The sequence below is a fragment of the Prionailurus viverrinus genome, chromosome B4 (assembly GCF_022837055.1).
Source record: "Prionailurus viverrinus isolate Anna chromosome B4, UM_Priviv_1.0, whole genome shotgun sequence".
In the NCBI taxonomy this organism is placed as follows: domain Eukaryota; kingdom Metazoa; phylum Chordata; class Mammalia; order Carnivora; family Felidae; genus Prionailurus; species Prionailurus viverrinus.
Window position 1 is genome coordinate 45,205,560 of NC_062567.1, and position 15,221 is coordinate 45,220,780.

The 15,221-nt window shown below is 42.1% G+C and overlaps 1 protein-coding gene across 2 annotated transcripts in view; it reads right to left on the reverse strand.

Moving 5' to 3' along the window:
- Positions 1-563: 563 nt before the first annotated feature.
- GUCY2C (guanylate cyclase 2C) overlaps positions 564-15,221 on the reverse strand; it is a 96,617-nt gene continuing 81,959 nt past the window's right edge. For both annotated transcript variants that reach the window (XM_047865939.1, XM_047865940.1), the window contains 7 exons: positions 14,132-14,290; positions 9,784-9,976; positions 8,122-8,296; positions 5,569-5,667; positions 3,825-3,919; positions 2,309-2,385; positions 564-1,209 (listed from right to left, as the gene is read on the reverse strand). In XM_047865939.1, coding sequence (XP_047721895.1) covers positions 1,035-1,209; positions 2,309-2,385; positions 3,825-3,919; positions 5,569-5,667; positions 8,122-8,296; positions 9,784-9,976; positions 14,132-14,290 — 973 coding nt within the window. In that variant the 3' untranslated portion in view covers positions 564-1,034. The remainder of the gene's footprint in view (positions 1,210-2,308; positions 2,386-3,824; positions 3,920-5,568; positions 5,668-8,121; positions 8,297-9,783; positions 9,977-14,131; positions 14,291-15,221) is intronic.

Here is a 15,221-nt window from a genome sequence, read left to right on the forward strand (position 1 = left end):
TGTGGGCACCTTCCAATGTTCTGAAAAAATCACTGATTTCTGCCAAACACCGCGGCCTGAAACTGAGCATCAAGCATGGGGGATGGTCACCCACAATCCTGCAATGAGAGAGAGAGAGAGAGAGAAAAGAACCATTGGCTCAGTTGTGATCAGGTGACATTGGGTGTCACATATTACTTGTATTGCAAGACATCTCTTGTTTATCAAGTTAAAACTTATTAGAAATGCTTGCTCATCTGGTAGAACACATGCAGAACAAGTTAGTCACAATCCAAGGTTTTACTGGACTTTGTATTTACCGGGAAGTAACATTTGATCTTTGTCTCAGACCGGAGACAACTGTAGGTCCCGCCTCCCGTGGTAGAAGGCTAGATGTAAAATCACCTCATGTGGAGCAGGTGATACTAAACATCAAGGTTTTTGGCCCTGAGCGACAGTGCTGGCTTTGCCTGACTTCAGTGCTGAGGAATTTAGCAAGCACAGTTTTTCAGCCGGCACAAGACGATGGCTGCAGCATTTCAGGGAAATGGCTGGAGCAGGTGGAAACACATTCACAGACTCAGTAAATTTTTAACTTTTATTCCTGCCTAACATGTAGCATGCTTCCTGCAAAAATTATGAGTTAAATATAGTTTAATGGAGAAAAGTTATTTAAGATATAATTGTGACAATTTAAAAAACTCCTCTCATGAATGCAGAAGGAAAATGAGTCAGTAAACAAAACAAAAATGAAAACAAAACAGATGAAGTAAGAACACAGTCTCTTCAACCTAGAGATAGTACATCCATTCCTCTTCTTTCCCAGGTGGAAGCTCCCTGGAGTCACTGTTGAGGTCAGACTCCAGAGTAAAAGGTAATTTTTGTGCTGAGAGCGCACATCTGATTCATAGAGGCAAGTCTGTGTTCCAGACAGGGCAGCCAAGGCGAAGCAGAGTGTAGTATCCAAATCTTCTATTGCATTAGGTCTCTGGGACACTTAAGGCCGCTAAGTGAGGCTGTACTTAATTTGCTGAGTCCTTGGACTTCATTTTGGTTTAAAAATGGGTGTTCTCCTTGTCTGTTGTGTTCAGCTGCAAGTATTCCAGAGTGCCTTTTTTGTAGCTGGCCACCCGTGTTGGTTTTCGGCTTCTTATCCCCGCCGCCTGTCGTTTCTGCAAAGAGTTGGCAATCATGTCGGAAAATTCGGCTTGCAAGCGCTGCTGATTCTCCCTGGAAAGAGAGTGGGGAGAAAAAATGGCACTTCTCAGCAATTCACACAGAATATTCCTTAGCTCCAGAACAATCAGTTCAGTTTACCCAAAAGAATGCTTATTTTATCGAATTCTTATTCGGAATGCTTATTCTGCACCAAACACCGGGAGTCCGGAGAATACAGAATGAGCCTTGCTTTTGACAAGTTTAAAAGAGCTGCCATCCCTGCTCTGTGTAATTGGAGAAAGAGCAGAATATATTTTGAGCGGAAAATTATATTTCAATTTCAAACTGAAACAACACGCTGCTTGATTTGGAAGTGCAGTGAGGTTTACGCAAGCCACCGCAGGGAGGAGAAAAGAAGCCATGACAATGCAAGGCCCCTGCAACATAAGCCTGAGGACTTGGTCCCACACATCCTGGAGCGTGGCTCTTGTCTGAGGAAGGCTTAGAAGGGATGGTGGGTTTCAAGAGTTTGAAATGGACCTGGGGCCCAGAAAAGATCTGGGTTGTTTTGGCTTCTCTTCAGGCTTGCCGTCTATGTGGGTCCAGCATCTAGGGGTCTGCAAGACAGGGTCTCTGTGCCATAGCAAAAGCCACAGTAACAGCTGTATGACTTATTGCAGCAACGAAATGTGCAACTGGATGGTCATTTGAGTCATCTTCAAGGGAACTGAAACCTGTTCGTTAGACCTGAAACCTCATCTTCCTCCTCTCTGGGAGAACCCAAGCTCCACATGAAAACGCAGAACTGCAGTCCTGGGACTGCAAGAGGGCCCGTTTCCAGCAGCCCAGCAGAGAGCTGTTGGCAGCCGTAGAGATTAGGGTGCCTCTTTGCCCCAGCATGCTCCACTCATGCCCGAACCTGTCATGCAGGAGGTGAGCGGTCAACTACCCTCTGTTCTGAGCATGCCTGAAACACCCCATGTCTGGCAGCCAGAGGGGGAGGTTTCTAAACTTCTTGTGTATGTAGTCCCTGGCCTCTTATTCAATAGATCATTGCCACTAGCCAAGCTTTTTGCCCACAGTGAAATTCCTTGTATGTGGCACAGCTGTCAAAGCCAAGACTTCCACTCTCCTGTCCCCTCCCCACCACATCCACTCCCCAGCAGCTTACACAGTAGGAGGTGTTGGCAGGTTGTACTCCCGGTCCTTCACCCCCGTCAGCCAGTAGGTAGTCTCGGTTCCTCTTCCCTAGGGAGGCAAGCAAGGTGAGTGCCACGGAGGCCAGGGAGACAGGTCAGTTCCAGCCCGCCATTCTGACAAACAGTCATTTCCAAGAGACCTTTCCCTTCCATGTTTCTTATCACTGCCTACATTTCAGCACAGCACATGTTCCCGATGTGATTCTCATCCTCTCTAGACAGATCTTCATTTCCAAGTGCCTTTTTGAAAATAAGCCTCTCACCCCCCAGACATGTTTGTTTTTTCCAAAGAAGAGTTCTCTTTTTTTCCCAAAGACATTTCAAAATGTCACTAGAGGAACATCGTAAGAAGTCTAAATTAAAAAAGAAGGAAATTGAGGTACAATCCTGCTTCGCCAAGAAATTCAACTGGTTTTCATCACCTACATTTTCTTCTTGCCCTTTTCGCCACAAGATTTTGTCACAAAAACTAGCCCTTTGCTAGTTTCCCCACCTTAAGCTTAAAAAAAAAGAAAACTCACTCATCTTTCAAGCCAGTAGTTTGCTGGCTGTGTTTGGACCACAGTAATCTAGAGACCGCTTCTACTCGGGTGGCAATGTTCTGTATAGAAAGTGTATTTATGGAGGACTCAAAAAGTAAGTGTGATATTAGGACATGTCTACACGAAAGGAGGCTTTTCCAAGTTGCAGTCACAGTGTAAAGGCCAGAAGCACTGTGGCTCCTGGAGACAGATCATTTTAGAGTTGGTAGTTGGCTTCAGACCAATCGTGAAAAGATTCTAAGGACCTTTGAAAAGTGGCCTGAGAGCCAAGTGGAGACATCTGGTGGCTCTGGAGGGTAGTTGTTCTGAATGTGAGGAACATGGTGGAGAGGAGAGACCGGTGGTTCTCAAACTTTGGTGTACGTCCCGATCACTGAGCACACTCATTAAAAATACAGAGTCCTGATCTACATCCACAGAGGGCCTTCCGCAGCAAGCCTGGTGGAGAGTCTGGGCAACTATATTTTAGAAAGCACCCAGATGACACTGGATCAGAAGTCTGGGGACCACAGCTGGTCCACAGCTTCAGAATGGTAAAGCAATCCCTGGAGAGGTGGTTTTAGAGAGAAGCAGCATCTTGCAGTGAAAGCCTGGAAGTGAGTGAGGAGATGGGGGCTTTGACTTAAGTTAAATAAGTCCCGTCCCACACCTTAGCTCTCGGCTTTGCAGGAGGACTTGGGGACAAAACTTGGATGCATGTGGAAGAAATGATGGTGACATTTTATAACATATTGGCCCTAGTTCAAAATATTTAAAGGGTTCTGAGTTCACATTCTTTGGTGGTGGCTTCTCCTACAGGGGATCATGGGTGATCACTCTGGGGAGGGCAGAAAAGGATTCTTCATCTTCATTGAAGATGACATTATTGACCACTGGATGTCCATTCTCCAAGGAGGTGGGCCAAAGTGAGTGCTTTTTCTGGGTCTTCTGCCTGCGGATCCCTTACCTTTAAATATGTTTCCCCTCTCACTTCATATAGGAACTGGCATTCAGTTCTCTTCAGGATGGCTATTGTGGAGCCGCTCACATGAATTCTCAAGGCTGGAAATGCAAAACAGATCAATGAAAACCTCAACCATTTTAAAGAATATTATACAAACACATTTGTTTCCACTTGATTCAGGACATTTGTTACAGATGTTCTTGACAGCTGAGATGGTTTAGTGAAAGAACACTTAAAAATACAATCAGTGAGATAAATATCACACATGGGATGAAAGAGGGTCTGGCACTGCTTTTTGGGGTGCTGAGTGACAGGGTTCCTCAGGTTGTGCTCCACAGGTTCTCACTCTAGCACAGAGCGGTAGCCCCTGCACCTTGTCTTGGGTTTGGTTTGTGGTACGGAACTGGACAGCTGGAATTTGGTTTTGGGTCCCTGTGTATAAGTTCTAATAAGCAGCTTAAGTGTGGGCAGCAAGGTAGAGACTCAGGAGGGAGTTAGAGGGTCATGATTTTCTTAAGTTTTACCCTTTGAGGATACTATTATCCTTCTCATAAATAGTTGGTGAAGACATTCCCCGTTGTGGTCCACCATTGGTGCAGCACTTTCCCTCAATGGGTGCCACAGACAATGACAATAGTACGAATAATCGCAATCTTATGTTGTCTGCCATGTATCAGAGGCTTGGCGTACATCACATCAACTCCTTCCAGAAACCCTTCCAGCAAGCTTGGTATCCCATCCTCAATTTATTTCTTCAGCCTTCCGATGCCTAGAAAGATGAGGTAGATTCCTCCCCAGCTTAGATAGTGACTTCTGTCATTATAATTATAACCAAATCCGTCTGGCCCCAACCTTATTCCTTCCTTTACACCATGATTTTCTAGTACAAATCAGTAGCAGGCTGTCGGTAGACTACCAAAATACCACTCTACCACCTCTGTTTTTGTAAGCTGTGCCCACGCCTATCAAAGCTTTCTTTCTCTCTTTTTTTAAATTGCATTTTTGAATACTTATTTATTTTTGAGAGAGAGCATGAGTGGGGGAGGGGCAGAGAGAGAAGGAGACACAGAATTTGAAGCAGGCTCCAGGCTCCGAGCTGTCAGCCCAGAGCCCGACATGGGGCTCGAACCCATGAACCGTGAGATCATGACCTGAACCAAAGTCGGATGCATAACTGACTGAGCCATCCGGGCACCCCTCTTTCTCTCTTGTATATATTTCTGTTACTATCACCGTCACCAATATTTATGGAGCATCTACTACATGTAGCTCATGGTGTCTCTGCCCTGCCAGGCAAATGCAATATAGGCTTTTGCATATAATAAATACTTACATTTTTCTTTACGAAAACCAATTCTTGGGAAAACTAAATTGGAATAGGAAAGTGAACCAGTATATGCTCCATATCTAGCCCATTGAATCTTTTTTTTTAACTTGCATGGATCTATGCTAACTTTCATAACTATTCCAAGTAGAGCATGCCTGAATGCATTTCAAATGAACCAAAACTAATGAAATAGCCTACCACTTAGCCAAAAAGTAAGAATACAATAATTCTCAGTAAATGGTAACAATAAAAGCAAATGCAGCAAGGACTGTATTGACACAGGCTCACGTCCAGTCAATGTGAAAGGTCATTCCTTCATCTCCCTTGTACTTTGTATGTCCCTATTGTGCATTGTATTTTGTAATTCCCCTCTGCTGGAAGCCACAAGCTTCCTCTAAGAAAAGCAATCTCCTTTCTTACGGAGGCCAGTGGATTCCATCCTAGAGGCTGTGTTGACGGTATCTCCAAATAGGCAATAACGAGGCATCTTGATTCCCACAACTCCAGCAGCACAGGGACCTGAAATGCACAGAAAGCAGGAAGTGGAAGCGGCAGAAATCACAGTGTGGAGTTAAGGTGGGTAAGCCTCTTTCTCAGGCACAGTGCCGAATCCTTCATTTTACGTAGAAGTGGATGGCAGTGTGAAAAAGGAGCTGTGACTTTTGTTTTAAATGGATGTATTCAATGAGAAAAATATGGTTGGAACAAGACAAGCTTCTAGAAGGTGTTCTGCCCTAGCACAAAAAAGTACATTTGCACAAAACAAGAAGATATCCAGAGATCCAGGCTGCAAACGTGGGAAGTCGTTTTTAGTATTTTCAATAGAAGGCTCTCAGGAAGAATGGAGACTCTCCCACACCACACTTCCCTGAGCTCTGAAATGCTGGAGGGCCTGGTACACTGGAAGGCTCAATGGCCAAATTTTGTTTTAGTTTATTTTTATTTACTCAGAGTAGCATTTCTTGGCCTGGTGAGCCAATGATGGAGAACCTGGAAGACAAGGACTTGGCATAATCATCTCTGAGCACTTCACATGTTAGGTGAAAGGCAGTGGGAGGGGGGTGGGGAGGGCTGTGGCACAAGGGCATCCTGACAAGAACAGAAACCAAGGCAAGACTGGGCACAGCAGGATGTTAGGCAGGAAGAAGGGTTGTTCATGAAGCATTTGTGTGAAATGACTGAATCCAAGGAGTTACACATTTTAGAAGTTCAAGATGAATCTAGAAACTGCAAAACTGGATTTTTGGAGAACGGTAGCTATTGATTTTCTAGTTGGCTTATTGGGTTTTGATCTGTATGAGTTCCTTTGTAGATTTGTCCTACAAATTCTCTGACCACACACATTGAAAAAGAATAAAAATACTGGATCTTCCTTTGAGTGCCGAGCCCTTCTTTGTTAGGTTCAATGCAAAACAGCACAAAATAGCCAACCGGAAAACAAACAAAAACACACAAAAACAGAACAACCTACAGAAGGCAAGGAGCAACAGAGGCTGCGACTTGGTCAGAAGATCTCTGATCTGTGCCTTCAGTGTGCTAGGTCTAATTACAGGTGACTCTTCACTTCAGAAATGGAGTAGATAAAGCTGGGGAAGGGCCTGGTAACAGGAAATTCCTGCAGGTATTAAGTCTTGTTTTCAACTATCAGTATTTAACCGCAACCTCCTAATTTCTTAGGCCTAAACCTCTCCAGGTATGTGTGCCTAATGTCTATTATCATTCCAGCCCAATGTGGTGGCATGTGGGCCCAGGCGCTGAGCTAAGACATTGAGTTGGTCACAGGGGAAAAGAGATTGGGCCAGGAACCAGAGTTGGTTGACTTGGTTCAGTCAGCCTCCTTGACTTGGTTCAGTCAGCCCTGCTGCTGTCCCTCAGGCCTGGCATTTGTGATGGGTCAGAAAAGGGACCCCGTGCTGTTGCTGGCTAGGGAAATGCCAGAGAAGTCCCCTCCTGTGTACACAGAAACATCCCTAACACATGGTTGTGGACATGATTGGGGAAGAGTGAACATGGCAGAAATTTTTAACTTCCATTTACTGTTACTTTGAGAATATCACTGGTTCATTACTAAATCAAGAAATATTTACTGCCAGGCTCTGTGCTAGGCACTGTGGATACAGGATGACATTCGCAAATGCAGTGGTCTGGTTCTTGCCACAGAGTCTGGAGTGATCTTGGGTTTTCTGTAATTTGAGTCTTCTGTGAGACTTGGAGGGCAGAAAAAAGCAATGGCAAGAAAGTATAGGGAGATGTGATTTAACACAAGGAAAGACTGTTAATCATTTTAACTATTTAATGATGGAGTGAGTTGGCTTTGGAAACTGAGTTTTGAGGGACTCCTGGGATTATTCTAAAAATAGCTGTATTATTACTTGTCTTGGAACGTATAAAGATAATTTGTGCCCGATAAAGGATTAATCCAGATGACTTCTGAGTCCTCCCCAACTGTATTTTTCTATAACATTTATAGCTCATGTTCTCAAATCTCTACATTCCTGGCTGAGTATCTTTCATGGTCTTTGAAGTGATCCATGTACTTTCAGTACTACTGAGGGGGGTGAGGCGGACATAAATGCCTTTCATTATAGGAATTTTACCAGCTATTTTTTTCCCTGTAGATAATCTAATCCATGAAAGATACTATAAAAGTTTAGTGGGAAAAAATGTGCAGAAGTTGGGGGCAGGAGACGGAAGGGATGGGGAGGAAATAAATAATATATATGAGGACTTAGGAAGAAATCTGGAGGCTGTTACTTCAGTCTGTGGTTGGTGTTTAGCATTCCAGGAGTCAGAGGTGCTGTAAAAGGTGGTGTTCCCTAGATCTCTCAAAGGATTGTCTCATTATATCGGGATATGTAACGGGATGAACTTCATGTGAAAATCAATCACATCTTAAGACCCTTTATCCTTTCTTATTTAGTTGGTGCACAGAGGTTTATATGTTCCCATTTGCTACAATGCTTAACTCCATACCAGAATGAACGCCAATGCGAATCCATATTGGGAGACCGGGAAGATGCTCTAGCTCGAAGGTCCCCATGAAGCTGAGGATATCCAAGGCCATCTTGGCAATGTCTATTGCATGCCTATTGCCATTCCTTTTAGGCAAACCACTGGCCACCATGTAGGCATCACCAATGGTTTCCACCTGTGGAAATAGTTTCTCATTAGTGATTCTATCCCTTCAAAAGGCACAAGAAATTAAAAACAAGTAGTTGACTACGTATCAAAACAAAAGCTTTTGGAACCCAGTCGGAGCATAGCCCTGTACACTTTTTCTGGGACTAGTTCAAGACCAGATCTATGCAAATTTCTTCACGGTTTTATAGTCTAGTTAAATGAATGATAAGTAATTTTGACCATATGAGAGTACTTTATAATAACGTAAGTAATCTAGATGTGGTAACAATTCTATAAAGTTTACATTATAATCTGAATGATGGCGTATAACATTTATTACCAGAAAAGTCACCTTTAGCACTTAACATTTTATTTTTGATATCCTTTTTGACAAAAAAAAAATTAATTGTAGGTTCCTCCAAGATGTAATGCACATTCTTATAGCATGGTGATTCTAAACACTTTTCTTGTAATAAGCAAATTTGTATCAGCAGTATCCTACCAACATTATTCTTTGTAAATGACCTCTCTTTTAATGTTATTGTCATGGTCATATAGTTCACATTTGTTGACTAGTTGACTTCTCTTTGCCAACCGTCTCTGCAAGGCATAACCATTTTCTGTCCAACAAGAACTGTTGTTAATATGGCTTTCTGGCCTACCTAGGGTGAAGATGGGGCTAGGACAGACCCTAAAAGGGACACCTCTATGTGGGTAATAACCATTATGACAGACTGTCACATGAGTGACCTTTAAACTTTACTTGTAAGGATACAGTATTTCAGGCATATGGTTTATTTCAATAGTCCTCACAATAACCCGCTGAGTTAGGTGTTATTATCATCCCGTTTTACAGATAGGTAAAGTTAAATGTATTTTATGAGGTCGCAGTTAGGTAGGGCCAAGTGGGATTTGAATGAAGAGCTCTATTTCTAAAGTTATTTGCTCCATATGCTCTGCTACTTTTCCAACATGAAAATGGGGGAATTCAATTGTCCTTTACTCTTCTGACTCAGGCAGTATTAGCCCGAAACCGGTCAGCCCACTAGTCAGGTAACAGATCCAGTTCTGAACTTACAGGGTGTTCTCCCTGTTTTCCTTTAATCTTCTTTGAATGATGCTTGTTCTTTCAACAACAGCAACAACAACAACAACAAAAACAGATTCCCATTCTACTTGTTGTAACTCCAGTGTCTTTTCCGCTTCATTTGCAATCAGTCTAAACACTGTCCATTTCTTTAAAAGGTGATTTGAGAATACTAAATTTATTAGCTAAAATTCATTCCTGATGACCTTTATGTTGTTTCCTTCACAGTGCTTCTTAAAGTCATGTGGGCATTTTGACTTCTGACCCTTCTTATTCTTTCACTTCCCTTCACTTTTAGCTCGTGTTCAACCACAAATTCATTAAACCTTAGAGAGGATAAGAGCTGAGTAATAATAGGAACCAATCAACTCGGGCTCTGCTGACATGGGGTGGTACAATCATTTCAGCCTGGGAGGTGATGTGGTTACCTTGTACACATCGTGGTGATCAAGAATGTGGTCAAAACTCTTATAGATGTCATTGAGCATGTCCACCACTTCCATGGGGGTGCTGTATTTGCAGATGGTGGTAAAACCTACGATGTCACTGAAGTAGATTGTAACTTCCTCATACAATTCAGGCTCCACAATGCCTTTCTCCTTCAGAGACTTGACCACCAGCCTAGATGAGAAAGGGAAAAAATGCCTTCAACTTCAGTAATTTTTTTTCTTATCTCGCATAAATCTGTGAGACAGTAGTAATTGTCCACAAAGCATCCTAGGATTTGGGATTTCCACTGAAAGGAGTGACTAGGAAGCAAAGATAGGCTGCACATACTGAATATAGGAATAGAATATATACATACACATATGATACATGTATTTGAACTCAGATGTATATATGCAGGTTTAGCATTAACTTAGTACTTGGCTATTAACCCTTATATGCATGTACATATAACTCTAGTACCTACGTAACCCTCATATGTATACATACTTGTCCACTTTTTACCACTTTGTTGATTGTCAGCTTCTTCTAGATGTTGCTCTACATCCAGAAGCTGAGGAGAGTGTGTCGTTAATGTAAGAGGTTAAATCACTACAGCTATCAGATCTGGCTTTTTCATCAGAGCCAAGGGTTTTGTATCCCAAGCATATTTAACGTGGTATTGTTTAATATCACTATAAAGGAACAATGCACTTAAAAATTAACTTTGATATATTCTGAACAAGAATTAATTTGATATGTTTTGGGGTCCTTTAAAAAGCAAAGTCAGTCACCATGTAAACACACGTTAAAATTATGGCAAAACTGCAGAAGTCAAATAAAAGCAACTAAGAATATCTCTGTTGCAGAGATAGAAGAAATAGTATATCAGACTCAGAATTAAGACAGAACCGTAAGAAGGAACTGCACTTCCTTGATGTGCCAATTGCCTAAATGGAGTAGAACCGACATGAGGCTGGATGCTCCCTGTCTGCCCTTGGGATGGCTCTGTAAAGGACTCAAGTATGGAACCATTAGAATCAGAACATGGCCACTGGGAGGTGCCATAGAGGTCATTGATAACCCTGAGGCTTAAAAAGTATGACTTTCACAAGGTCCCACAGCCAGTATTAGAACTGAAGCAGTATTAGAACTCACAACATCCTCCCGCCTTTCAGTCTTTTTATTGCACGGCATCTCCTCGACGACCCAGACCTTGGATATTCATGGAGATGGGGATGATCTGGAGGCATGCCAATTGTGTCCAAATAGCAATGTCTTCCATTCTCCCAGAAGACAGCTCATTAACCACAAGGACAGGCAACATTCCTTTTGAGAACCTCCAAAGCATCAAGGGAATTTTTTTCCATTGGTGCGATGACAAAGCCTGGGACCTTTAAGAACACCCCTTTGGTGTGGCTGATTGGATTCTCAGGGGTCACTTCTGGGGTGGTTTTTCTTGACATGCCCAATATAAGGGTGCAAATTTTTTGAAGGATACATAAATGTAATCATAAAATTGGATATTTCACCATTTTTGCCCTTCATATTACTGCTTATATCTGAAAAGTCATATAAGCTTGGGAAATAGTATGCAAAGAGAGGAACGAATGTTGGTAGATAAATGAAGGGCTGTGACTTAACACAGTGAGCTTTGGTAACAAGCTGTTGCTGACACAGATTAGCGAACACAGTAAATGTCTTAGAAAGGCCTCCCACAAGAAGAAAAAACTTCTATTTTAACATCTCAAAAGCCAAGAGGGCACTGTTTAAGTAAGCAGTTAAGTAGAATCTGGTTCCTACATGCAGTCTTAGTTTATTTGAAAATCTTGCTGTAAATATTTCTTTTTGATTCTTCTAGGTATTGTTCATGTACATTTTAATTTTCTTTTACAAATATATTTTTACATAAATTACCAGACAGTTGCACTGGAATCATGGTGTATTGCAGCTATTGAAGAGATCTGTGTTATATAACCTGTGGCAATCCAATAAAACATCTACCCCTGGAGATGAAAAGTAGAGCATAGGGAATATAGTCAATCCTATCGTAACAATATGTCTACGGCCATACCACCCTGAACGCGCCCGATCTCGTCTGATCTCGGAAGCTAAGCAGGGTCGTGCCTGGTTAGTACTTGGGTGGGAGACCTATCATGACAATAACGCTGTATGGTGACACGTGGTAACTTCGCTTACTGTGGTGAGCACGGAGTAATACACAGAATCTCAAATCACTCTGTCCTACACCTGACACTAGTATAACATTGCATGTCAACTATACTCAAAAGTTAAAACTACCATCTAGTGATCAAAGTGGCACATTACAGGAAAATAAGATAAAAATCTGAGGCAGTGAGCCAGCTGTTTCAAATAATTTGAGTAACAGTATTGGTTAAAACCACGGATGATGACACCCTGGGAAAGGCAGCCAGATTGTCTGGATGTTGTTTTTGTTACAACTCAGCACTAAAGGCCAGGCAAGGAAGTATGCATCTTAAACCTAGCATTTATGAAGCTCTGATAGAAATTGCAGTCTCTGATGGGAATATTAAGGGCTCCAGCCTATTACCAGGGCACCATTTCCAGGCTGTTCCTTGGCATTCTGAGGGCACACAGGTCCTGCAGTAGGCCTCGTTCAGGCACAGATGACTGAACAGAGCATGTTGGTAACTCCTACCCTCGTCACTCGGGTTTGTCAAAGAGAAACTGTTCTATTGAGAAAACAGCTCATACAATCTCAAAATCATCCTTTTACTAACATAGAGCTGATACTCTAAATGAAGCATGGGCTCAAAATAAAACAATAATGAACACAAGTTATATATAAAAGTCATGGCTATTATGTACGATAATAACAGCCATGGACATTCCAGACTCTGGGCTAAGTACCTTATATCCTGAGCACTATTTCAGGAAATTCTTAGGGCTGGCCTGTGAGGTACAAAAGAAACTGAGGCAGGGGCGCCTGGGTGGCGCAGTCGGTTAAGCGTCCGACTTCAGCCAGGTCACGATCTCGCGGCCCGTGAGTTCGAGCCCCACGTCGGGCTCTGGGCTGATGGCTCAGAGCCTGGAGCCTGTTTCCGATTCTGTGCTCCCTCTCTCTCTGCCCCTCCCCCGTTCATGCTCTGTCTCTCTCTGTCCCCAAAAAATAAATAAATGTTGAAAAAAAAAATTCAAAAGAAACTGAGGCTTAGATCATGTAGGTAATTGTTCAAGACTGTACATTGGTAGTCAGTGGTGGAAACACAGTTTGAATTCAGGCCTAGCTGACCTCAGCTTCCACGATTTCACCCAATGCTGGACTGTCTAGCTTAGGCTTCCTCTAACAAAACAGTTTATTCTACTTGAACGAGAAGAGAACATTACCGCTCACTTGTGACAGTTAAGGGCCCCTTGGCCAAAGTCTGTTTTCTAGCTCCACATTTTAAGTTCTTGCTTCTCTTAACATTTCTTTGTTATTATCTGAGTACTAACACTCACAAAACTTTAAGCTGTATAGGGATTTCAATCTTACTTCCTTTCTCTTTATGTCCTGGCTGTGATACTGTTTCACAAAACAGACGCCAGCCCATAGATGCCTCTGTGATGAGGCATCTGATATGTGGCCCCCACCTCCTCCACTAATGACTGTTCCTACTCCTTGTAATTTGGCTTCTACTTTGAGGTGAAAAGAAGAAAAGAAATGGGTAGTTAGTGCCTACAAGTGCCTTATGGCTCACAGAATCCAGAGGAAAATTTTAATTTCCATTTTGAGATTAGGGAGAGACAGACAGCGACCTGCCACAGGTCCCAGAATTAGTAAAAGCGGCAAAGTGTTAGAACCTTGGCCATGCTAACTCCACTGCCCATGCTCTTTCTGGGGCAACACACAGCCGCTTGCAAATAACTTTTTTGGGGGCACCTGTGTGGCTCAGTCGGTTGAGTGTCCAACTTTGGCTCAGGTCACGTCATGGGTTCGTGGGTTCGAGCCCTGCGTCAGGTTCTGTGCTGACAGCTCAAGAGCCTGGAGCCTGCTTCAGATTCTGTATCTCCCTCTCCCTCTGCCCCTCTCCTGCTCACGCCCTCTCTCTCAAAAATGAATAAACGTTAAAAAAAATTTAAATTTAAAAGAAAATAATCTTTTTCTTCTAGATATTTACAGTACAAACCAGAACAAGTCTTAGCAAGGTATGTGTATTTTTTTTTAGCCGAATAATCTGTTGAAGAATGTGCAAAAGGGAACAATCTTATGTAGCTACAAGGGAAACAAAACGATGCTAGAAGAAAATGCTGACGCTTTCAGCTATAAGAAAGAAGGCCTGGCTGTGGAATCATGAGAAACTACACCGGCAAGAGGAACTGCCTTACCTTGGAAGCAACATAAAATTGAGTCTGTCAGCTCTGTCCCTCTCTGCCTTGTACAGCTGCGTCCTTTCCTCCACCAGATGTTCCAGGTTTCGAGAATACAGCTGTAGACGTCGGATCAAGGTGTCCATATAACTTTCATTTTTTTTGTCGTGAAATAGGCTGTAGGTAGTAATAAAGAGTTGCTACAAATTACTAAAGCATAAACATCCAGTAAAATAGTGGACAAATGTGATTAAAAAGTTATAAAGCAAAAAATAAAATAAAAACGGTCAACACACGTTAAAAAAAATTAGCCTCAGGAGAAATTAAAGAAATAGAAAGAGACATAAGATATATTTTTAAAGTTTATTTATTTATTTTGAGAGAGAGGGAATCCCAAGAAGGCTCTGTGCTGTCAATGAGGAGCCAGACACGGGGCTCAATCTCATAAACCGTGAGATCACTACCTGAGCTGAAACCAAGTCGGTCGCTTAACTGACTGAGCCGCCAAGGCGGCCCTAGAAATAGACACAAGATTTTTAAAAAATTAAACCAAATGTTAGAGTAATGGTAATAGTGGAGGTAAGGAGGAAAAACATCCACTATGATCTTCCTGGAGGGCAATGTGGCAAAATGTGTCAGAAGCTTTAAAAGTACACACACTGATCAGTTCACCAGCACTTCTTCTAGGAACTAGCCACAGGAAACCACAAGAATGTGCTGAAAGGTAACTACAGAAAAGTCACAGCAGTCTTTATAACAGCAAGCGTTTGAAAATAACCCAAACGAGTAACAAAACGTAACGAAAATATTACGACACAATGGAATATTCATGCATTGTATAAAATACAAATTAGAACAGTTAAAGATACAGAAAGACGCTACCTCTATATTACGTAGAAAAGTTGATAAAACAGCAAAAATTATAATTTTAATTTTTGAAAACCAGTAGCCATCTATTGATAAATAGGTGATGTTTTTCCTTTGCTTATTTCTATTTTCTAAAATTAAAAAATTTTAATAACAATTTACAATAAAGGGAGAATTTTTTTTTTAAGGCACTAGAAGTGATAAATACAAGAATAAGAGGACCGAGAAAAGCAAAGCTGAG